Consider the following 25,095-nt stretch of genomic DNA (forward strand, 5'->3'; position numbering starts at 1 on the left):
GCCCAGATAATATGTCCAATGAGAGGGTGTAGATTCGAGAGGAAAAAAAAAAAAAAGACAAGAGACTAGGGCCTGGCCCCAACAAAAGGAAGGTCACCACTCAGAAGAAAAGTTGGCAAAGAAGACTTGGAGGGCTGGCCAGAAACACAAGGAAAACTGGAAGATACTGATGACGCAGCTGCAGCGAACTCTGCTTCAAGGAGGATTTGGTAAAGTGCATCAGACGTGGTTTCAGGGTCAAGAGCGTTCCGGTCCTATTCTTCCCCATGCAGAGGAAGTCAGAACAGTGCTCTTCCCTGGGGGAACTCTCCACTCTGACACCCCAAGCCTCCCAATTCTCCACGAAACCTGCCTACGCCTTCCTGGCTCAGTCTATCCCACTAAAAGTCTCGATGGGGACTCGGTGAGAGGAATTCAGGCCCAGGGGGATTTCTGCTGGGGTGGGAGGTGATGGTGGGCACACTCCCTGGGGCTGCTCCCACTGAGACGCTGAGACGCACAGCAGCCAAGGAGACGCAGTGCCTTGTGACGGCAGGAGGGGGAAAGACCACTTGGGCAGAAAGCAAGAGCCATTAGCCCCGACTGGAACAAAATAAGGAGCTAATCTCGGGTTGTCATGGCGATGATTCCGTCCAGTTCCACACAGCATTCAACACTCGTGAGACCGGGGGACTCACACAAAAGCGCGGTCCCCTCTTCTGAGAAGCTGCCCGAGGGTGCCCGGGTATTGTTAGAACAAGTTCCTCATCTCGGCACATGATTCAAGGGCAAAAAATGATTCAACATACTGAAATTTACTTTACAGCCAATGTTGCTGATCCATAAAATGCAGACCAGCTGTGAATTCGGTGCTAGGGGAGTGGAGAGAGGACTAAAGACGCAGCCCTTCTCTGTGGGAGTCAGTGGTCCTCAAAGTGTAGACCCCCAAGCAGGAGTGCCACTGGGACCTTGCCAGAGGTACGGACACTCCGGCCCCATCAGATCCACTGGGTCAGAAACTGGGGCTGGGCCCAGCAATCCGGGTTTTAACAAGCCTTCCAGCAAGTTCTGATGCAGGCTTACGTCTGAGAACTACAGGATCAAAGGAAAACAGGTTTGGACAGAAACTGAACCCTTTGTCAGATCTGGGAAGTGAGTTCCTCAGAGGGAGGGTCCCTGCAGACCCCCATCTGTTCATTCTCAGAGCTGCTGGGAGGTGCAGACAAGAAGCTGATCTTGCTTCAAGGATGGCGAGCCTGGGCCCAGCCTTGCAGAGGTTCCCCGCCCCCAACCCCTCAGGCTGCTGGCCTGGTGAGAGTGGAGGTGGGGGCTGGGATATGCACTCTGCACCCTGGACAGGCCTCAGCGGCTGGGTCAGAATAGCAATGAGCAGGCTGCTTGTGTCTCCTCCAAGTCACTTTCCTCCTGCTCATGCCAAAGCCACTGCTGGCCTCCCTCTTCCATCTCCTCCAGAGTATGGGGCGGGGGACCCCCAAGGAGGACCACACCTGACCAGCCCACTTAAATGCAGGGAAGGCCTCCAGACTGATGACAGCCTGCAGCCCCACAAAGAAGAGGTGCTGGCAGGACTCACGGGGGCTGGCAGGGCTGCCTGGGCTGAACCGAGAGAACAAAGCGGCCAGCCCAGCGGGTGGTGCCTGTGCCCTGCGTGGGCCTGGGGACGCTTCAGAGAGGCAACTCCGGTTCCCACGCACAGGAGTCCTTTCTCCTTGTCTCTTGTCTCCTTGTTTCCTAGCGCTCCCCAGCTGGGACAGCAGACCTGGGGCCTGTCCCAGAGCTGACTCCAGCCCTCAGTGTGACTTGGCCAGTGATGGCCACCTCTGGCCTCGGCCTCTCCGTGCGTCATGATGAAGCCGGACTTGGTGTTGTCTCAAGATCTAGTTCGCACGCAGGGGTTTGGAACGAGGGACAAAACCACTAAATATATCGCCTCAACAACAGTCCCAATAAACATCCTTAAAACCTGCCAAGGATGGTGCGGATGAAACCACCCAGTCAGAAACTTGCTTTAACTCTCCATGATCTTCCCTGTATTTTCTACTCGCTAAAGCCCCCGCCGAGCTCCAGTGCCCCTCCCCAGCCTATCACTGTCCCTCGGCTTCCACTCTGAAGGCCACTATATACGTTACCATCCCATATTCTCTTTGGGGGTGGGGGGTGGGTATCCCAGGATCAGTGAGGAGTAAGGATTTAAGCAGACGCAGGTGCCCTCCTGGGAGCCCCCCACCTACAGCTACACAGCTACAACATGCCACAGACGCATCTCGTCTCTAACAGACCAGTGTCCTCATTCCAATGCACTCACTTTCAGTCAGTTCAGTTCAGTTCAGTCGCTCAGTCGTGTCCAACTCTTTGCGACCCCATGAATCGCAGCACGCCAGGCCTCCCTGTCCATCACCAACTCCCGGAGTTCACTCAGACTCACATCCATCGAGTCAGTGATGCTTCCAGTCATCTCATCCTCTGTCGTCCCCTTCTCCTCCTGCCCCCAAACCCTCCCAGCATCAGAGTCTTTTCCAATGAGTCAACTCTTCGCATGAGGTGGCCAAAGTACTGGAGTTTCAGCTTTAGCATCATTCCTTCCTGAGAAATCCCAGGGCTGATCTCCTTCAGAATGGACTGGTTGGATCTCCCTGCAGTCCAAGGGACTCTCAAGAGTCTTCATGGGGATATACAAGTAATATGCTATGCTGTGCTTAGTCACTCAGTCGTGTCCAACTCTTTGAGACTCCATAGACTGCAGCCCGCCAGGCTCCTTTGTCCATGGGGATTCTCCAGGCAAGAATGCTGGAGTGGGTTGCCTTGCCCTCCTCCAGGGGATCTTCCCAACCTAGGGATTGAACCTAGGTCTCCCGCATTGCAGGCAGATTCTGTACCATCTGAGCCACCACGGAAGCCCAAGAATGCTGGAGAGGTAGCCAATCCCTTCTCCAGGAGATCTTTCTGAACCAGGAATTGAACCAGGGTCTCCTGCATTGCAGGTGGATTCTTTACCAACTGAGCTACCAAGGAAGCCCACAAGTAGTAAATATATAAATATTAGTACACGCTCCTGCTCAATTGCTTAGTCGTGTCCAACTCTGTGACCCTTTGGACTGTAGCCCACCAGGCTGTTCTGTCCATGGGATTCTCCAGGCAAGAATACTGGAGTGGGTTGCCATTTCCTCCTTCAGGGGATCTTTCTGATCCAGGATTGAACCCACATCTCCTGCATTGTAGGCGGATTCTTTACTGCTGAGCCATCAGCATAAATATATATATATAAGTGTTGCCGTGAATTCACACTCACAGTCACTGGAACAGGCTGACAGATTTCCTTGTTCAGGTGTGTTTCAGTGACGCTGGCTGACCCTTGACCAATGTTCCATGCATAGCGTGTGTGCTTGGGACAGAAGGGGCAGGGGAAGTGCAGAGAAGGGCTATAGCAGGAGAGCTGGTCTCTCTCCATTCACCCCAGGCACAGATTTCAATACCAGAATGCACAACTGCTGACTCTTGCTTACTGTCAGACTGGACTCTTGTCTCCCAGACGGGTTTGCCTGGACCCTGAGCACTGCTCTCTGCCCTGAGTTGACATGAGCACCCTGGAGGATGGTCTTCTCTGACCAAACCAGTGGTTCTAAAACTTGGATACACTCTAGAATCACTGAGAGGCTTTTAACACACACTCTCAACAAGCCACCGTGCCCAAATGCTCCCCTCATTGCTTTGGGGAGGGCCTGACCATCAGCATCTTTAAATGCTCCCAGAAGCTCTACAAGGCACGATGGGATGAATGGCTAACCATGGTTCATAAATGTGTTAAACCTGAAGCCAAGGATGCCCCGAGGACCCAGCCTGAGTCCTGAGTCAAGCCCAAGCCCTGGCAGCTGACAGGATAGCAGGTATCTCCCAGGACATCTGCACTGGAGTGCCCAGAGGCCCCCTGCTCTGAAGGACCCTCAAGGTGGGGCTCCTCCAACCTCAGCCAGCAGGAAGGAGCCCTGAAGTGAGCTGAGCTGGACACTCATGCCTCCCCTCTACCTGCCCCTCTCCTTCCACAAGGCTGAAGCTGGGGCCTGGGAGACCTAGCCAAGCAGGTCACTAGAGGCTGAGGCCTCCAGCCAGCCCGGCCCTTAGAAACACAAACACCCTCTGGCCTTTAGTAGCCAAGAAAATTGCAGGCCTTCGGTGGCCGGGGGCGGGAGCAGGGTGGGGCGGGGATGCGGGGGAGCGGGGTGAGGGGGGTGGTGCTGTCTCTTCCCTCCTTTCTGAACCGAAATGCAGTCTAGTGATCAGAGAGCACGAACTCTGGAAGGATCAAAGGGGTGTCCTGGCTCCACCCTTCCAGGCTGTGTAACTTACTAGGTAACAGGTAGTGACCTACTTACTCTCTTGTGAGTCTGTACAACCTCATCCAGAATATGGGAGGAAAATGCTACCCGGCTCGTAGGTTGGTGAGGTTTAAATGAGCTATGCTATGCAATTGTGAATGTGTAATAATTTAGAACCTGGCCCCTGGTATCTGAGTGCCAGCTGTCACAACTCCCTCCGACCATACTCACTGCCCCCTTCCTACTTTTACTGGGGTCAGTCCCCACCTGGAACTTCCCTGGCTTCCCCATCTTCCCCAAATCTGGTCCCTAATCCCTCTCTGCTCTTCCAGAAAGCCTTCCCAGATGGTCTGAACTTCACTGACCTATTCCATAGAGATGTCTGTACACTCCCCAGGAGAACTCTACAGGTAGGGCTATCAGTGTGTGAACCTCTCTCTCTCGGCAGGCCCCCATCCTTCCCCTGACCTTGCCTGTACTCCACCAGGCAGGATCCAAGATGCCAGCTTGTCATGGGAGTTGAATGAGTGAGAGGGTGAGGGGATGAGTGAGTGAGTGAATGAATGAGCCAGTGGGTGGGTCAGTGGAATTTTTCCATAGGCTTGAGATCCCTTGCTCAAGTTCAGGTTTGAGGGTAACCTGACTCACAGGGTCCCCGAGGCAGGGTTAGAGGAGAGAGGTCCAGGTGGTATCCTGGGAAAAGCTGGAGAGATAGTAGCTTGGGGGAGGAAGCCCCCAGTGCCATCCCCTCCTACCTCCGGCTCCAGGGGCAGTGGACACACAATACACACATACCTGCTCCCTGGCCCTCAGCCATACTTCCCTCTAGCTCGCCCCCACCGACTTCAATCCAGGGTTCCAGATATAGGGACCTACTCACTCCCCTTCCCCACCCGCCTCTTGCTGCTGTGGTTCCCTCAGCCTAGAACGTTCTCCCCAATCATCCATCCCTCAGCTCTCACCTACCATCAAGAGCTGCCCCTCCCCAGGGCCTAACTCAAGGATTCTCAGCCTAGCTTCTCATCAGAATTGCCTGGGGGGCCTTTAAAAGTCATGGCGACTATGACAGACTGAGGTTCTGGTTGAATTGGTTTGGATTGGGTCTTGGCTACGTTTTCCTAAAAGCTGCCGTGTCTGAGGCACACGCAGCCAGGTGTGAGGACCAAGGATCTGGCTTAAACGCTAACCTTCTCCATGAATCCTTCCCCACAGAGAATTCCTTTCATCCGTCCTCTCCTGAGAACACCTGGAGGGGAGAGCCCCTCCCAGCGGTTCTGGCCTGCCCCTCTTGGGTGGCACCCATCATTACACCTGCCTTGCCCACATTCACACTTCTACCAGGATACCCGTGCAGGCAGGGCCTCTTGTCCTCCTCCTGCCCAGGGCTCCATGGGTGCGATTAACTTGCACACCTGTGGGCCCAGTCCCCACCCTACTTCCCATCTCTACCTGTCCCTACCTGATGCTTCCTACCGCTCAGTCCCAAGTATATCTGAGACCTGTGATTCAGGAACAATGGCCTCGTGCTGGGAGGCAGGGTGTTTGGGTTCCAGGCCCACCTGAGTCTGACACTCCCTCTTCCCATGGTTGCAAAGAATCACTTCCCTCTGGGTCCCACGTTCCCATCCTCTAGACAAGAGGCCTGGATCGGCTATTCGTTGAGTCTCTTGCAACTGTGTGCCCGTCTGGGCCCCTCGCCTTGGTTTCCCTGGCTGGTGGGGCCTCAGATCCACTTTTGGCCTCAGGGAGGGCTGAACAAGAGCATGGCTGGAGGGAAAGGCCAGCATGGCTGGGAGGGACTCCATTACTAGTTAATGTTCGCTGAGCTGACTGGCTAGGGAGTTCAGCCCAGAGGGACCATTACAATTAACTGATCTGCAGGCTAACTAAGTATTTAAATAAATGGTTCTCAAAAGAGCTCCCTGAGAATGGAGAAGACCAAAGAGAAAGGTAGATCCCTCTAGAGGGGGCAGAGAGTCCCACCTTCCACTGACTGAGGCATGGGAAAGTCTAAGGAGTTCTCCAGAGATGCCCCCTACCCTCAAGTCCCCAGCTTCCCCTGCAGACCCTCCTGCCTCTGCTGGGGTCAGGGTGCCCTTGCTCTATGGGCCTCGGTGTCCCATAGGAGGAAAGGGTACACAGGACCACTGGCTGGCAGCCAGGGGCCAGGCCCCTCCCTTGGGACACCTGGTAATGTGAGGTTTGGGGGCTGTCACTGAGATTAGGGGTGGCACAGGCATCTAGTGGGAGAGCGAGGGCCACTAAATGTCCTGCCATGTGTGGCAGCATCCGACCTAAGGGAGCAGCCTCCTGCCCTCCACGCTCATAGCAGCCCAGAAGAACAGCAGCACAGACACACAGGGCTGGGTTTCCCGCTGCAGCCTGTTCTCTGCCCTCTGATGGGGTGAGCAGAGGAGACGGGCATGATCCCATACCTCATGCTCTGAGCTGACCAGGTGCTCTCTAACTTGGCCACCAGCAACAGCTGTGTCCCTTCTGCCACAAGACCCAGGCTGCCTGCTAATGAGCTCTCTGACAGCCGCTGGCTGCCCAACCCAGATACCAGCTCATTCTCGGCCCCCATGTGAGTGAAGGCAGCCACGTGCAGTCACCTGGAATAGCCCCTTTCAGAGGGAGGCATCTAGGCAGGCCATCCCCAAGGAGGGCAACTCCAGCATCACTGCCCAGAGCAGATCCAGGGCTCCATCGCCCCAAAGGGCTTTCTGAAGGACCCAAGGACCTGTACCCTCCACCACTTTCTGTAGGTGGCCAGAGGTGGCAACATCAGTTCTAAGGCTGACCTTAGATGTTCCAGAGGTGGTGGCCCTCCCCACCACCATCCTCACCTGGGGAGGAGTCATTCAAGCCCATCAGGTCATTCACCCTCTGGATCTTCTCCAGGCACATGGCTTGCTCCTTCTTGAAGATGCAGTCGGAATGCATGGCGGTGGCCTGCAGGGGACACAGGGGATAAATGGTGGGGAGGAGCAGGGAGGTTCACTGCCAAGCCCGGCTACTTAAGCCTCAGGGGCAGTGGGGGTGGGGAGCAAAAGAAGCAGGAAGAGGACAGCGACCGAGAGATTTCAGAAGCAGCAGTGCCTCCGCTTTGTCACAAATGCCATGAGGACTCTTCCACTTTACCAGCTCAATGCGGGACCCGGGCAGATCCCACCCCCCTCCCTGGCTCTCAGTTTCCACGTTTTATCATAACATTAGCAAATACATAGATAGCACCATACTAAAGTGCATGCATTACTCTGTCCTATCCATGCATACATATATACCAAGAGTACTACAAACAAGGCACTATTTTTACCATTTCCCATTCAACAGATGTGAGACCTAAGCACAGAGATGTTAAGAAACTTGCTCAGAGTCACACAGCTTAGTAGACTGAACAGCCAGAATTCAAATTCATGCAGTCCAGCTTCAGAGACCCCGAGGCTATGACTGCATTTTAGGGGAGCAAGCAGCAGGTGAGAGAGAGGAGGGAGTTGGTTGAGAGAGTTCATCCTTTCTCTCCTCTTGGGGCCCAGGAGCTGCAGGTGAAGGACAGTGATAGCACTGCATGGCGCTTACTAACCATGCTCATTTACTCCTGCCCCATTTTACAAAAGAGGAAAACTGAGGCTCAAAGAAGTTAAAAACAACTCCTGCTCAAGGTCATACTGCCTGCTGGTTAGTGGCAGATACTGGATTTAAGTGTAGGATCAAATAACTTCAAAGCCCATGAATGCTGTCATGACAGCTGCATACTTATGCTGTCACTTCTGCTTAAAACTCCAGGGCAGGGATAGTTTCACAAGGGGATGTTGGTAAGTGTGGAGGCAGGTGCCAGGCATCACAGGCTGCCAAGAGCAGGGCTCAGGGATCCAGTCTAGCGCTGACTGTTCACAGTTGTGTAGGGAAAGAGCTGAGCGTGTCGGTAGTCACACAGTAAGGCAAGCCAGAGGCAGGACTGGCATCCAGGGCTCTGAAGAGAGCTGCATCTATGCTGGTCAGAATTCCCAGATAGAGGAGCAGGGGGGCAATGCCTTGGAGCCCCCCACCCTATCCCTCTTGGTCAAGGAGAGGCTTCTGAGCTCTAGCCTGCCAGAGATTAGCAGGCTGGGAACCAGGATCTAAATTGCCTTATGCAGCCCTAATGAGGGCCCATGAATACAGCTGAGCAGGTTGTATACTGCACACCTCTAAAGGCTGCCACATATGTGTGTGTGTTAGTCACTCAGTCATGTCCGACTCTTTGTGACCCCATGGACTATTAGCCTGCTAGGCTTCTCTGTCCATGGAATTCTCCAGGCAAGAATATTGGAGTGGGTAGCCATTCTCTTCTCCAGAGAATCTTCCTGAACCTGGGTCTTCTGCATTGCAGGCAGATTCTTTACCATCTAAGTCACCAGGGAAGCCCACATATATTACTATCATAATCAATTTGTAAATTATGTAGCAATTTCTTGTCAAACCGGTACAAGATCTTCAGGAAGAAGCACCCTTTTCAATGCACACAATGGTGCGGGATGGTCCAGTTGGGGTACAGGCAGAGATACCAGCCATGTGAATTGAGCTTGGCTGAGACCACATAAAAGACACAGGTTATCTCGGGTGGGAGCTCGAGTGAGACTGGGGCTCTGGCTGGTCATGGTGGGGGTGGCGGAGGGGCGGGCGCGAGGTCAGCTCGGGTCCTGGGTCCTTACCATAGGCAGCAGGAGGAGAGCAGCCAGGGAGACCTGCGCGATGCTGGCCATGATGCTTCTCAGCCTGCAAGGCGGCTCGGGCCAGTGCCGCCCGCCTCTCATTCACAGCCGCCACTGCTCAACCCCAGGTGTCTACAGGCTAGAAAGAAAGGAAAAGCATGTCTCCCGCAGGTTCGGTGGCACAGGAGGGGCAGGGACACTCCCTCTCCCCTACGCACAGCAAAGCCTCCAAGGGCACCCCCGTCCATGCCTTTTTATGTGCAGTTCTTTATTCTTCTAACACACAAGCATCTGCCAAGCACCTGCTCAGTACCAGGCGCTGAGGCCACAGCAGGGAACCCGCTGGCCCGGGTGCCCATCGGACTATGAGAATGGTCTGGATGGCTTTGTCCTCCGCAGCAGATGACTGTGTCCCTAGATCTCCCTCCACAGTGGCAAAGTTTTAGCTGGCACATACATGCCCACCCGGAGAGGACATTTCCAGGTCCCTCCTGCTCTCGGGTGCAGGCATGTGATGAATTTCCTACCTGTGGAATGTGGGTGACATGACACGTGCCACCCCAATACCACCTATCCCTAAGGCAGCACGTGCTTGCCCCTGCTGCTCTTTCCCCTCCCCAGACCCAGTCTGGATGGAGCAGTCAGGATAACACCTGAGGGATGGGGAACAACTCGCCAGGGGCAGCCAGGATGACGGAGTGGGCCCCAGGGCTCTGAGCCTCCCTGCCAGCCTGAAGGACCACCTAGCTGCCGGCTACTAGGTGACAAGGAGCTGCTCTTCTCTCCAACTCACTAGCTCATACAGGGCCGCTTTGTTCCAGCAGCCGAGCCTGGTCCCCAACAAACATAGCATCCTTTCACCCTGCCTCAGCCCACTCGGCCTCCAGGATAAAACCATCACCAATGCAACAGACAAAACGTGATGCTACGGAGGATGTGCTCAGACCTCGAGGATCTCCCCCTCAGAGCTCCCAGGGACCAGACAGGGCAAAGGGAGTCGAGTGAGGAGGTTGAGGGAGCCCCAGCACCTGCCCAGAGGAAGAGTTTAGTCTGCTTCTAAAATCAATCAGTAATTGATATGCCTCACATGCCAGCAATTTGGCATCTGGGTATCTATCCTAGGGAGATATCTGCACTTGTACAGAAAGAAGCATATGTAAGAATGTTCACTGCAGCATCATTTAAAATAGCATCAACAGCAAAAAAAAAAATGGGGTAGCCAACCATCCATCAGACAGGCACTGTTTATAGACCCCTGCATAGCCATACAATGAAGTACTAAACAGTAATTAAAAGTTATTACTATTAAATTATTACTAAAAATATTGACTAGGCCCATATCAGGGCCACCACTAACCCATAGGTGCCGGGGTTGCATCCATGGGGAGACCCAAGGGGCTGTATCCCAACCATGAGTCCTTGCACACCCCCATCAATGGGCAGAGCAGCCATCACTCCAGGGCCCTCTGTGCCCCCAGAATTTCTGCCTCCTCATACCTCCCTCCTCTCCTCACCTCTTCAAGCTCAATCTGGTGACAAATAAGCACCCAAAGAGAAGAAAGAAAACCAATTTTAGGAAGGTTCAAGGAAAGGGGGACCTTCTCTACCTACCTGCTGTTCTGCCTTTTGGGGATCACTTGGAAATACTGAGGAGGGCCTGGGTATCCCCAAGAGATGCTCTGAGGCCAGGGGTGCCTTAGGGATGCTGGCCCAGTCTCTCCCCTGCAGGTCAAGAAGGACTGGGCAGGCTGGGGGAACACTGGCCCCAGTACCCCTGGGCATCCCAGGCACAGGCTTCAGCCTCTGTATCCCCTCCCAGAATCCTCCAAACACCTGGCGCCACACTACCTCTGGCACAACTTGGCACTGGTGGTCCCCAGGGGAATCTGTCATCTCCACTAACCCTAGGAAGGCCCAAGGCCCTGTCTTCAGAGAACTGGAGCTCCCTACACACCTGGCTGGAAGAGAGGAATGCTGGGCCCACAGTGCCTCAGCAGATGCTGGAGACTAAGGGCTCAGAAAAGCTCCTAAGGCAGGAAGCCTCCGATATCTGGGCTAATTCTCCCGCACGTGCTACAATGAGGAGCAAAGGCTGATGGGGCCTGGGGTCAGAGAAGCTTCCACCCAGGACAAGGCTGGTGCCCCCCATACTTCTGTCGACCACCCTGGCAGTCCTCAACTTGGGCTGTCCAGCAGAATTGCTGAGGAGCATTTAAAAATACCCCCACCCAACTGAGTCAGAATCCCTCAGGCTGGGCCCAGGTACCAGTGTTGTTTAAATTCTACAGGAGATTCTCATGTAGAGACAGGATTATAAAGCCTTTGCTTTAAGCCTTTGCTTTAACTTTAACTTAACAGAACCAAGAGCATTAGCCTGGAAGAGCAAGTGGCTGGCCCTGTTGCGGTTGTTCTAGGGGGCAAGTGGGTGGCAGCAGGCAAGCAGGAGTTTGTTTTTGAGGACTGGTGCTCTCTCTCTCTCTCTCTCTCTCTCACACACACACACACACACACACACACACACACACACACACAGAAACAGGTCTACAGAGAGAGCATGACAACACATCAATTCCACAGAGAGAGACTTTACCCCCAGGGCACCCACCTGAAGGCATCAATACAAACACCCAAGTGTGGAATAATGAAGGTGGAAACTCCTTGGGGGATCAACAGACAACTCCACACATGTTCACATAAATGCCAAGGCACCCTCACAGAGCACAGAACAAAGGTATGTGCAGATGCATCACCCAGAGATTTACATCTTCAGGTACATTTATCGGATTATTAACGCATGTAACCATACACGCACTCATTCTGCAAAAGCATTCAGATATTTAGAGGCAGCAGATTTATCCGGATTCAGATGGGACTGTAGGTACACACGCATATGAGCATATGAGCATATGAGCATGCACACACAGACACATAGACAAACACATCCATACACACACACGCACACGCACACACACACACCATGCCCTGACTTGCAGGATGCTTATCCCTGCAGTGAATTAAAAACAAGCTGGAGCAGAGGCCCCAGCCTAACTGCCTAACCATCCCCCAGCTCTCTGCTTTGTCACCAGGCTGCTCAGACAATGATGAGAACCAAGACAGCAGTGTAAGCCCCCACCCCACCCCCACCCTGTGCCGCATGGTAGAGGGGTTACTCTCAATACAGGGCCTCCTCTGGAACTAGAGCTGGGTTCCTGATTCCCACTTTTGCTCTCTCTAGTTTACCTTCCCCAACTACAGTCTACCCTCTGCCCAACAGGACACAGACATCTCTCACCAAGGCATGGAGAGAGGGAACTTGCAGGCTCCCAGGCCTTGATCATCCCTCTCCCCAACCTCAGCTGGGAACCTGGTCTCAGGATATAATCCCAGGCCCACCTCTTTTCCCAGACCCCCACCCCAAGACCACTGTACAACCCTTAGAGCTTACAGTCTGAGGCCACCTGCCCCAAACCTCATATACATCTGGACCACATGGGGCGGGGGGGGTCCTCTGTCCCAGGAAAGCCCTTCCAAATGTAACCCCTGGGTCTGCCACTGCCAGCCCTGTCCCCTGCTTCCTGTCAAGGCTGCCTCCCTTTTCTGGACTCCCCCAAGCTGTCAATGACCCTCATAAGGGCCACGGTCAAGCCTGGCCACTACAGCCCGGGGTTGGACTCTCCCCTCCCTCAGGATGGATGCTGGGCTCTTTCAGCCCCACCACACATGTGGCTCAGGATGACCAGCTCACCGATATTCCCAGGCTCTGTCTCTTGGGTCCAGGCTCTGCTGAGGTAAAACAGCTTTTGCAACTGATCTGAAGGCAATTAAACTATATACTGGCATTTAGTATGGTGGACTTGAGAACCATTTTGCTAGAGTTTTAAGCCTAAAGACCTCAGGCAAGCCACTTAACTTTTCTGTGCCTTGATTCAATTATATGTGAAATGAGAATAATAATACCTACTTCATAGATGTTACTAAGAGGCATCAACCAATTCATGTAAGTTAACTATAGACAGGGCTTCCCTGGTGGCTCAGTGAAAAAGTATCCACCTGCACGGGGGACCCGCGTTCAATCTCTGGATCGGGAAGATGCCCTGGAGAAGGAAACAGCAACCCACTCCAGTATTCTTGCCTGGGAAATTCCATGGACAGAGAAGTCTGGTGGGCTATAGTCCTTGGGGTCCCGAAAGAGTTGAACACGACTTAGCGATTAATAAAGCATACAAAAATACAAACAAACAAACAATTTAAAAAAAATACAAACCAAACCAAACAACAATAAGCCATAGACAGTAGAGTACATCCTGGCTCCCAATAAGGACTAGCCATATGCTAACTATTATTATCTTACCACCTTGTGTTCAGGCTTTTTTTTTTTAATCATCTCTTTTTACTGTCATCTCTACCCCATAAGTGTTAGTCCCTCAGTCATGTCTGACTCTTTGTGACCCCATGGACTGTAGCCCACCAGGCTCCTCTGTCCATGGAATCCTCCAGTCAAGAATACTAGAGTGGGTTGCCATTCCCTTCTCCAGGGGATCTTCCCAACCCAGGGATTGAACCTGGGTCTCCTGCAATGCAGACAGATTCTTTAGCATCTGAGCCACCAGGGAAGCCCTCTGTCACATTCAAAATGGGAACATCAGGTCTGCACTTTTATTCACTAATGGCTAACATTTATTAAACAGTCAGTACGTGCCAGGCACTCTTCCAAACAATAAATATACATTATCTCATTTCACCTGCCCCAAACCTATGCCATCTTTACTAGCATTATCCTCACTCTACAGCTGAGAAGACTGAGGCACAGAGAGGGTAGGCAACTTCCCCAAGGTCACACAGCAAGCATGTGGTAGAGCTGGGGAGTGAACCGAAAGAGCCTGGCTTCAAAGCTTGTGCACTCCATCCCTATGCTCCCACCACTCTCTGTTATTGCTAACAGGAAGACCAGCTCAGAATCCATTGGTATCCTAATAGCAATCCCTCTCACATCCCCTGGACTAGTGAGGCCGTCTGCTACCCCTCTACCCACATTTCTATGTCTGAAGCTCCCTACATGGAAGAGTTCATGACAGACATAGCATTTCAGACCTGAAATGGACTTTGAAGGCCACCTCCCCATGGTACTGAGCTTCCTGTGGGGAAACTGAGTCCAGAGTTGGGGAGACACTTCCCAAGGTCACCCAAAAGAGAGTTCTGGAGCCTTGCCTGGCAGGAATGGATGTGTGACAAATATGCAGACTACAGGGGAGTCGGCTCCCCCCTCCAGACTTGGGAGGGCCTGCCCTCCTCAGGACCTACAAGCCCAGTGACTGGCCTGGAGCAGAAACAGCAAGAGCAGCCGTGTCCTGCAGCGAGCCACTGCACCAGGCACACAGGAAGACGGCATCATCAGTCAGCACACCGGAGCCAGCAGTGACTCACTGGGCTCTGCATGGAGTGGGAGGGGACTTGGAGACCCTGCAGCATCTCCCACGCTGCCCCACACCCTGCAGGACCCTCTCTGTAGCCCTCCCTGCTGAGATGGTCCAGTTTCTAGGCTCGGGAGCTCAGCCCTCTCTAGGGCCCCCAGGGGAAGCTTTGATGTCTTTCCACCACATCCTTCCAGGCCAGCCCTGAGCAGCACAGGTTCCTCTGTCTCCTGGGAGTGCCCATTGGAGGAGGGCAGCATCTCACTCTTCTTCTCCGTGGAGCCGCATAGCCCTGGGTCCCTACTCTGTCCTCATGGAGTTGGGGCATCTGCTATTGGCATCTCCTCTGGCCGTTCAGCATCCGTCCCCATCATGGAGCAGTGCCAAGCCTGGACACCAGATCGAAGACGACCCAGAGAAAGTGGACCATTCACCTCCCTTACTCTACACATGCCCCCTTTACTTATGAAACCTGAGCAGCCCCCACCCCCGACTTCCTCCTCTCCCTCCTAGTACAGGGGACCAGAGAGGGAAGGCTGAAAAATGAAACACTGCCCCTCCAACTCACCCCTCAAATGGAGGGAACTTAACTTGTTTCTGGGAAAGAAGAACCTCTTTTCTCACCAATAAGGTCAGAGCTGATAAAGGTCAGTGCCCAATGCTGCAGTGAGGGGAGTTCTGGCAATGGACAGATTAATCATTAATGCGAATGTTCTTTGATGTTCAAATGTTCCCCTTTCAAAGTCTGGTTCCCGGAGGCCTATGCACAGCAGGAGACAGAAGTCATGTCCCTGAAAGGGTCTCCTACTATTCTTACACATAGGGAACCCGGGCTCAGGAAAGGCTGGGCACACATGGGCACTGGTGGCGTGTGTGTGTGTGTGTGTGTGCGTCACTCAGTCATATCCAAGTCTTTGCAACCCCATGGACTGTAGCCTGCCAGGCTCTTCTGTCCATGGGGTTCACTAGGCAAGAATACTGGAGTGGGTTGCCATTCCCTTCTCCAGGGTAGAAGAGAATGCCTGAAGCGTCTGCCTACAATGCGGGAGACCTGGGTTCGATCCCTGGGTCGGGAAGATTCCCTGGAGAAGGAAATGGCAACCCACTCCAGTATTCATGCCTGGAAAATCCCATGGACCAAGGAGCCTGGTGGGCCACAGTCCATGGGGTCGCAAAGAGTCGGACACGACTGAGCGACTTCTCTCTTGTTCTCCAAGGGATCTTCCCAACTCAGGGATTGAACCTGGGTTTCCTGCATTGCAGGCGGATTCTTTACCATCTGAGCCACCAGGGAAGCCCACCCATTGTTAATAATGTCTCATTTCATAGGTGAGGGTTTGAGGCCCAAAGTGACCCAGAGTCTTTCCCAAGGTCACGCTGCCAAACCCTTCCACACTAGCTAGTCCAGGTGCATCTCCTATCCCTGAAGGGTCCTAGGAATCCTCTGTCAGGGACAGCCCCCCAAGGGCCTGGAAGAGGAAGAAGGGAGAAGAATGGAAATCAGGAAAGAGAAGATAAAAGAAAGGGGAGAGCATGAGGAGGGGCGGGAGGTGATGGAAGGCAGTGGGAGGCAGGGGTGGGAGGAGAGGGCATAGTGCGGGAGGGGAAACAGGAAGCAGGCACTGGTTTGTGGATGGGTGACTGTGCCCCTCCCAAGCCGGGCCTGAGGCTTGGGGCCTGTGGGATGGAGAGCGTGGCCATCTGCACTGACCCTCTTGTTAACCAACCATCCCTCTGGAGGGGATGCTGACCCCTGGAAGGGATGGCCAGCTCTGACTGGCACCTGGAACAAGTAGGGCACTCGGTGGGGACCCTAAAACTCGAGGGGTGCCTGGTGATGAGCTTAGAAAGGTGACTGAAGAGTGTCCCTTGCTGAGGGACCCAGCAACGTGAGGGGTGGTGAGATGGTGGAAGGTTGGTGCCAGTCTGGGATGCCAGGGACGCAGCAGCCTAGTTACAGGAGAGAGGGCTGGGGCACTGAAGAGTTTCAGGCAGGGGACTGAAGTGCTAGGCTTCTCATTTAGGGAATATTTCTCAGAAGGCTGGTGAGCTGAGTGGAAGGAGAAAACACAAGCAGAAAACCTGGGATCCAGGTAGAGGAGATGGGGGTCTGGGCAGGGAAGGGCAGCTGGAATGGGAAGTGGAGGACAGAATCCAGAGACTTGAGAAAGTGGAGAAAGATCTCCCATGCCTCCCCTCTGGGGAAACGGCAGGAAAGAAATGTCAGAAGGGGACAGGAGGGATAGGAGAAACTGAGCAGGACCCGGTCCACCACACAGCCTTAAATCAGAAGCTGGAACATTCAGGGGTACCCACAAAGGGACTCTATGTTTTATTCCCCAGCCACCCCTCTGTGGTGCCCATTTGTCATGGGAGAAAGGTGAGCACTAAGGCAATGCATGGAGCTGGGATAAGAGACTGCAGGTATTCCACAAGGACAATACAACCTCCTATCACCACTTCCAGGAAGCCCAGCCTGGCTGCACCCACCTCCACTGGCCTCACCCTCCTCTGACAACCACCAGACCTAGATGAGGAAACCCCTCACCCCTGCCAGGGCTGTTTCAGGTCTCATCCTTGTCTTTATGAGTTTGAAGTCTTGTCCGAAAACAAGGGGCATGTCCTGGTTTCCCTGCGGGTTTTCCTCCTGGTGGAGATGGGCATGTCCTTGGCCAACAGGGTGAATGGGAGAGGGGCTCAGGACCTGTTTGGTGAGTCCAGTGACATGATATCCTTTCATTTTCAGGCATGAACACCATCTCCAGGTGTCCTTAGCATGGGAGATGTATAACATGAACCCAGCAGAAGCTTGTCTAGGATGCTGAGGTCAGGCATTAAATAGACAGGTACCCTGAACTCCAGGCAGGGTGAAGACAGGCATCCAGGGGACCCTAGAGCAATGTGGGCTCCCAGGACTAAAGCTCCTCCCTTCTTCCACCTCGTAAACCACTTCTCTTTGCTAACCTATAGCCCAGGAGATCACAAACCCTTCTAGCAGATTGGATCCAGCCTGTCACCTATTTTTATACAGTCAGGGAGCCAAAAATGGTTTTTACATTTTCAAATGGTCAGGAAAAAAATCAAAAGGCTCATATTTCATGACACAGGAAAACTGTGTGAAAATCAAATTTGTGGCCATAAATAAAGCTCATCAGAACACAGCTCCGCTCATTTGCATAAGTAGCATCTATGGCTGCTTTTACGTTATGACAGCAGAATGAAGCAGTTGCAACGGAGTGCACAGCCAGCAAAAGCCTAAAATAATTTACTATCTGGCCCTTTGCAGAAAAAGCCTGCCAACCCTCGTTCCAGCCTCACGCAACACACACACACTTTCTCCATTCAGTGTCAACGTCGTGCACATGGACACTCGTTAGTGTCTAAGGCAGACTTTGTGGTCTTCATGGAGCAGACACCTCAGTCCCCAGGCGTGTCCAGATTTGTGTGACAGGGTGTGTCTCCATGTCCATGTGCGTGTCCCCATTTCCCTACGTATGTTGCTCTCTGCTGTTGTATGTTTGCCCTGGCTTTCTGGCAGGTGCCACAGGAAGTCTTGATGCCACCCCAGCGGTGTGTCACTCCCTCTCTGTGTGTCACTGTGGGGGTGGCTGTCACCATGTGCCTCTGACGGCATCCAGGGCTTAGTGCAAGCATGCTGCAGCTGATGAGTTTCCAGACTGCATGTTGCCAGGCAGCCAGACCACTAGTCCCAGCCCATTCAGACCCCAGACTCATAGATTCCTCCATGCAGGGGTAATCGAGGCTTCCAGGGGCTCTAGGCCTACCTGTCTGGGGCACGGGATCTCTGCTCACATACCTCCCCAGACAGGAAACCACCTGTCACCCGCAGGTGTCGGCTCCACGCTGGGGTGGCTCCTGGGGAAGCGAGGCCTCTCTGGCACCGAGCTGAGCCTGTGCTCTGTGCTCGGCGCTCCTTGGTTCTGCCCTCTAGCAGACAGCACAAGGTGTCCTCCCTTAGTGCCAGCCCTGGTCAGGGAAATCCGGGAGACCGGATACCTGGGACACATAACCTGTGGCCACATCCCCAGGAAGAACGCCACTTTGCGGCCTTAAGTCTTGTCTTTCCTAGCCTTCCAGGTATCTATGTTGATCTGTAAACCCCCATTTTGTTTTATTTGGATTATTCAACAGGAATCGAGGGAGTTTCCCAAAGTAGGGGCATGGCAGAGAGGGGTGGCCGCATAAAAAGGGTGGATTCCAGTGTTTCTCCAATCAACTCCCTGCTCACCCAAACCTGACATAAAACAAGACTTAATGGATCTTTCAGCCTGATTAGTTCCCAGAACATAGGCAAAAGTCCTTCAGGAATCTCCCCATAGACATTCCCTCTCATTGCAAACAGGGGCAAACAGAGTCATACATCCCGTTCCAGGCACAGAATCACGGACGAATGACCCAGGGCAGGGGCGGGAAGGCACCGGTTCAGCTCCCTGGCCACCCACACACACTTGTTGATGAACTGTTTGGAAGATCTGGCCAGGGCCTGCTCCGGTGTGTTCTATTTCTAATTTATAAACTCAAATTTTGACTGGTGTCCAGACTGGCACCTCTGCTTGTCCTCCCCAAGGTCAGAAGGGTAGGATTCATCTGGGTAGGGACTAGGGGTTCTGCCAACCCCACCTGCACCCAACACCAACTCAGACTGGCCTTCTGAGATAATCTGAGTGCTGCTCCTCCCCACTCCCCACAACCCCTCCAAGGCTCATATAGTTTTTTAACCCCTCCAGAGGCCCACAGCCACTCAGAAGCCTCTAGCCTGACCTTCAGAATGCTTTTCTGCCTCTCTCCAGGGAAAGCTGCCCCCCTCTGACTGTGTAGCCCCCTCTCACTTCCCAGCTGCCCCCCACCCCACGCAGGGCTGCTCACTGGAAAAGCCAAATGCCATGTCTTTTCTTTTGGTAATCGGGAGGAGGGTGCTAGAGGAGATAAAGGAGACTGATGCACCTGTACTAAAAGCATAGAAATCCTCTGGAGAATTGGCAGGGGTCCACCCTCCCTCCCCCAGCAGCTTTCAAAGGGGGTCTCAGCACCTTCCAGGGGTGAGCTTCCACTCCCAGCTCCACATGAAATCAATCAGTTTGTGGCTGGGCTCCCTCCTGAGTGTCTAGCTCCATCCAGTGGCACTCTGGCCGCTTCTAACCCACCACCCCCGCTTCCGGCCCCCGAGCCCCCTCCTGCAAACCTGCAAAGGTCCTGCCTGCCCAGGTTGCCGGCCCCTGCCTCCCACAGCTGCAGCGGGAGTCTGTGCCTTTAAGGAAGCCGGCAGGGGTCTCATCTCAGGCGGGCCCACTTCAGCCAGGGGAGACCGACACGTTTCTCCCACAGGCCCTGGTGGGCCGTTTCCTCCGCGGAACCGCAGAAACCCAGGCATCCCGACCCCTGCCTCTGCACCGCGGGAAACCCAGAGACAACGCTCTTTTGAACCATTGCGAAGGTGTCACTACTCCGGAACGTTATATACGCTGTAGTACTTCACCCTCTACACAGCATGTCCCGAGCCCACCCCTCAAAAACCCCATGAAGACTGCGGTACCCAGCCCCCAGGGAACCCTCCAGCGTTGCCTTCCGGATCGGATCCGCGTAGCCGTCTGCTTCAGGAGTAGGTAGACAGGTCCCTCTGGGTCCCTCCGGTCGCAGTGCCTTCCTGCCCTGGTCCTCCCTATGGCACGAGGAGGGGTTCCCGGGAGCTAGCCCATCCCACCCGCTGCGGGCTGCAGGGATCGGTATCTCCGGGGCGCGATCCCAGATACTGGGCGGAGGCGGGGGGGCGGGGGGGTGGGTTCGGGACGGAGGGTGGCAGAGTGTCGCGCAGGAAGGAAGCAACGGCTGGAGAGGGCTTCATTTCGGTTTTGGGAGGTTGGCCCCGCTCTGGCCCTGGCCCGCTCTCCGTCGGTGAAGGACGCGGCTGGCGGAGACAGCTGAGCTGGAGGAGGGGGTCCCGTAGCCCCGGAGGGGCGAAGGTTCTGGAGTCGGGGGAGGGCGGATGAGGCGCAGAGGGGCAAGGGCGGAGGGGCGACGCTTACCTGCTCACCCAGGGGCCTCGCGGCGGGGCCGCGGGCTGCGGGTCTGCCCGGGGCAGACTCCGCGGGGAGGGCGCGCAGCGGCGAGTCCGCGCCCCGCTCCGCCCAGGGATGGGGAGCTCGTGCGCTGAGTAGCGCGCGTAGAGCCCGATCTCCGCGTCTGTGTGTCCGCCCGGCGCCGGTGTCCGTGGGTCCCTGCGCGGCGGCGAGCTTGTGCGCAAGCGGGGACCACGCTCGCCTGGAGCCGCTGCCGCCGCCGCCGCCGCTGTCAGTCGCCGCCCGGGGCCCGAGCGCGAGGCCCCCGGCCTTCCCTAGCCCGCCCCGCGCCGCGCGTCCGCCCAGCCTGGTCTGCCTTGCCGGAGAGGCACCGCCTCCACCGCGAAGCCAGGCCGGGGGCAGGAGGGAGGCGACCGACCACCGCCTCCCCCCGTGCTTCGCAGGCTGGGGGGTGGGGTGCAGGCCAATGGGCGCCCGGGGGAGGGGTTAGGGGAGCCGGACCCCGCCCGCCGCAGACCAGAGCAGGAGCTTTGGCGTGGAGACCCGGGGGCGAGGATGCGGAGGCGACAATCCCCCTCTGTCGCCCGGCTTCCGGGACTCAGTCCCGGGGCTCACCTCCCTCCTTTTAACCCTCCCGAAATACCCAGAGCGAGAAACCATCAGTCTTCTCCCTCCCACGTCCTTCTGATTCCCTGTCAGAACCAGTTCCTCCTCCTCCAGGAAGCCTTCCTTACAGGGCAAGTGCCAGACTCCCCTTGGGATTTTTCTTTGCCCCCACAGCCCTGGACTGGGAAAGTCAGCTAGCTTCTGGAGCCTGTCCGAATGTCTTCAAATGTGATCGCCTCTGTGGCCAGAAAAGGGAGGTAGGGGTGCCTTACAGGGGCGCCCTACAGCAGCTTAAAACAACAGTGCTCTGGGCTCAGATTGCCTGGCTCCAGTCGAGGCTGTGCCAGGGGTAGCTCTGTGCGCTGGGGTTAGGTGACTGGGTGTCTCTGAGCCTCAGCTATTTGCCTGTACAGGGGCATCACAGTACCTCCCCCCGCAACCCCCCACCTCTTGTCAACAGCGTTAAACAAGACTAGGACTAAGTAGGTTTTCACTGATTTTATTTCCTCACTAATGAATTAATTACTATTGCTACACGAACTCAATGGACATGAGTTTGAGCAAAATCCAGGAGACACCGAGGGACAGGAAAGCCTGGCTTGCTGCTGTCTGTGGGGTCACGAAGAGTCAGACATGACTTAGAGCCTGAACAACTGTTATTGTACTGCTCAACCTCCTCCTGGTATAGATGGATAAGCTGAGGCTTAGTGAGGGGAACTGACTGACTCTTTGCAACCCTAAGGACTACAGCCTGCCAGGCTCCTCTCCATGGCAGCCTCCAGGCAAGAATACTGGAGTAGGTTGCCTGCCCTCCTCCAGGGAATCTTCCCAACCCAGGGATAGAACCTGAGTCTCTTGTGTCGCCTGCATTGGCAGATGAGTTCTTTACCACTAGTGCAACCTGGGAAGCCCCAAGCAGGTCAAGATCAGGTAGCCAGTTGGTGGCAAAGCCAAAGCCCAACCAAGAACAGTTAGTTACATACTCCCATGCCAAGCACTTACCCTCTGCCCACCCCCACCAGCCAACCACTGCTCCTACCTGCCCCTGCTCATGGCTTCTTGGTCCCACCCCAGGTGTCAGCATCTGAAGAGCTCCCTCCATACCCCAGCCCACAGCTCTGCAACCAGGCTCTGGCTTTCCTTATTCAAGTAAGTTATTGTTCGCCTTCCAAGTGGGTTTGAGTTTTGGGTATGCCACCTTCTTAAGGAAGCTTCAAGAAGGAGGAGGAGGAAGAGAGAGACTTGAGCTCCTTTCCTTGGGAATTCTTGCTCAGCTGAGGAGGAGAGGACTGGAGGATGGAGCAGGACTCCATAAGGGAAACAAAGGAAGTATCAGAGTGTCCAGAAAGTCTGCTCAGTGAGTTGATAGTTTCTCTCTACAACACAGTGAACCCTGGCCCCCTCTGGTACACCACAGTGTTGGTCTGCATGGATCACATCTCTTTCAGTCCAGGAAAGCTTCCTGGAAGAGGAGGATGTTAGTTCTTATCTGTATCAATAAAGAGTGAGACCCCTCTGGAGAGAAGAGGGCTCGGTGCCTTGGTCAAGTCAGACAGACAAGACCGGCAGGACTTCCCTCCAGACCTGAGTAGACCCCTTTCTAGACTGTTGCCTGACCCCTGGCAGCTTCCTTTCATCCGTCTCCAACCCGGGTGTTTGAAAATCAAATGAGATGTTGTGTGTGAAAGTGCCGGGAGCCGGCATATTGCATATTGAGTGCATATTGCATATTGAGTGCAGCACTTTTCAGGATCTGGAATAGCTCAACTGGAATTCTATCACTGCCGGTAGCCAGCGTGAGGAACTCCGCCCATGACAAAGGTCATGAGGAAGGAGGCTCGGCATACGCAAAGGCGGGATCAAGCCTCAGGAGTCTCCCTGGAAATTCTCGAGCAATCTACCCCCAAAACCAGAGTCTGCCTACTTTCTGCTTTGTGCTGTCACCTACACCTCTGACTTTACGGGGGCTGTCCCCCACTACCTCTCTCTGAAAAAAGAGTTAGCTTACAGCTCCAGTTAATAATTCTTGGGTGTGACAGTGTTTCAACCTACAAACTCCTTTGGAAGTCCTCTAGCCTGCCTGAATAGGTTTTTTCCGGCAACATGTGATTGTTCAGAGCCTCCCAACTGTGAGAGGCAGGAGATGTTCTAAACTGTCTAAACACAGATTCCTTTGAGTAGTTAAAAGATTGATTAGAAATTGTATTGGTGAAGGGTTTTTCACTTGTTGGGCCAATGTTTGCTGCTAAGTCTCCATATCCCTTACCTACTGTGTCCTTGGCGGTGTATTGATTGATATAATGGGTGTATAGAAATGTAAGCAGTCGCCTCAATGTTTGTAATCTTGGACCCTTGAGTTAATTCTTTTCTTGATTGAGCCCACCTCACCTTTGCCCTATAGGAATGCAACTTTCTCCAATGCTTTTTGGAGGCTGGCGCCTGACTTTAAAATAATCACCTTTAGAGAAAAATAAGTTTCTTAAAATGTTAACAGGCTTCCTGGCCAGAAGATGATGTAAATCACCTAAACTTTTGCATATGATAAGTTTGAAAGCCTGACTTCGATAAGGATCAGGAACTGCTGTCTTTGCATGCCTCTACCCCTTCCCCCATTATCCTCTATGCACAACTTAAGGTATAAAACTGCTTTAGAAAATAAAGTATCTCCTTTTGTTCACCGGAATTTGGTGTCCCCATGTCGTTCTTTCTTTCACCTTCTAGCTGAATTTTTCCTCTGAGGCAGGGAAGCTTGTCAAGCCTACTAATTTTGCCTGGGCTTCTAAGATCCGACCGGGGAGGCCTTAGTGTCTCCTCTCCTTCGGGAGAACGGGAGGACGCCTGCGGCCTTCGTAGGTGACATTAATTCCCTGCTTTGGAATTTTATTCAGTCTCTTTTCTTCAGTGAATTTTCCTACTGAGCTATCCTTATTTCAGCCTCTTTTCCTCACTGAATTTTACTGAGCTATCCTCATTCTATTACTCTTTATATCCTTAATTAACGTTTAATTAAGCAATTGTTTCCTGATCTTCGCCTACGCCGTCTCTCCTTCGAATACCCTGGTTCAGCCGGGGCTGGTCCCCGGCATGAAAGTGTTCTGTAAACTGTGAAACGTGAGGAGAAAGGAGGGGCTACCGCCATCTCAGAGTCAGGAGGGAAGCATGGAACTCAGGACATTGGAGGCACGAAGTGTGACGAAGGTCACCTGCGGCTGTCCGGCTGTTCCTGGAAATGTCCACGGTCAGGCGACTAGAGGAGGACCCTTGGCTCAGAGCCAGCCTTCATTTCCACATTTACTCTCTTTTCCATGCCCCAGGTCCCACTCTGGGCTCTGGAACACCTGCTCTCTGTTTTGTGTCCCAGATGTGTGTCTTGCTTGGTGTGGGCAGTGAGCAGGTTGAGCATCCCTTCCCCCCTCTGCCTGGGCAGCCAGTGGACAGGAATTAACCTGAAGTCCTCCGCTCACATCCCTTCCCTTCACCTCTTCCCACTTTGCCGTCAGGCTCCTAGCCAGAGGGCAGGCTCCTAGCTGACCACAGCTAGGGGTCAGCCAGGGCTCCGGGTCCCACTGTGCCATCCATGCCCAGCATGGAGCAGGTAGGGGTGGAAATCCAGCTCCTGCTCTGCCTGCTGCCCACTAAGCCAGGCACATAGAGTCCACCATAAGGGACACTTCTTATAGTTGGTTCTGGACAGGGCACCTCTCTACTGTCTCCAAGGTGTTGCAGTCCTTATAGGTGGCTTCTAATCCCTACCGTACCTAATGACATCAGTTTAGATGAGCCACAGGAATGAGCATCATCAGAGCTGGGATCCAGGAAGGCTGACTCGTCCCCTTCTCTATGAATGAAGCACCCAAGCCTGGAGGGGCCACAGGATGAGCCCGAGGACGCATTTAGTCTGGGGACTAAAGTTTGTGTCCATGTGCCCAGTTTGGTGTTGTTTGACCTAGCTAACAGCCCCAGTCATTCTGGAGCAGGCTGGGTTCTCATGCCCCAGACTGTTCTCCACCCATGCAGACATACAGCTCTGGTC

At 54.0% G+C, this 25,095-nt stretch overlaps 1 protein-coding gene across 5 annotated transcripts in view; it reads right to left on the reverse strand.

Annotated features, from left to right (window-relative positions):
* The window catches only part of ADCYAP1R1 (ADCYAP receptor type I), a 108,976-nt gene that overhangs the window by 41,398 nt on the left and 42,483 nt on the right, over positions 1 to 25,095 (reverse strand). The window contains exons 1-3 of one of the 5 annotated variants that reach the window (XM_019958807.2): positions 20,463 to 20,834; positions 9,008 to 9,146; positions 7,160 to 7,265 (exon numbers count right to left, since the gene is read on the reverse strand). In XM_019958807.2, coding sequence (XP_019814366.2) covers positions 7,160 to 7,265; positions 9,008 to 9,109 — 208 coding nt within the window. In that variant the 5' untranslated portion in view covers positions 9,110 to 9,146; positions 20,463 to 20,834. Of the gene's footprint in view, positions 1 to 7,159; positions 7,266 to 9,007; positions 9,147 to 19,972; positions 20,128 to 20,462; positions 20,835 to 25,095 lie in introns of those variants that run through there. The other 4 variants (XM_019958806.2, XM_019958808.2, XM_070787871.1 and 1 more) reach the window with 4 other exon arrangements.

The sequence above is a fragment of the Bos indicus genome, chromosome 4, assembly GCF_029378745.1.
Source record: "Bos indicus isolate NIAB-ARS_2022 breed Sahiwal x Tharparkar chromosome 4, NIAB-ARS_B.indTharparkar_mat_pri_1.0, whole genome shotgun sequence".
NCBI classification, from domain to species: Eukaryota; Metazoa; Chordata; class Mammalia; order Artiodactyla; family Bovidae; genus Bos; species Bos indicus.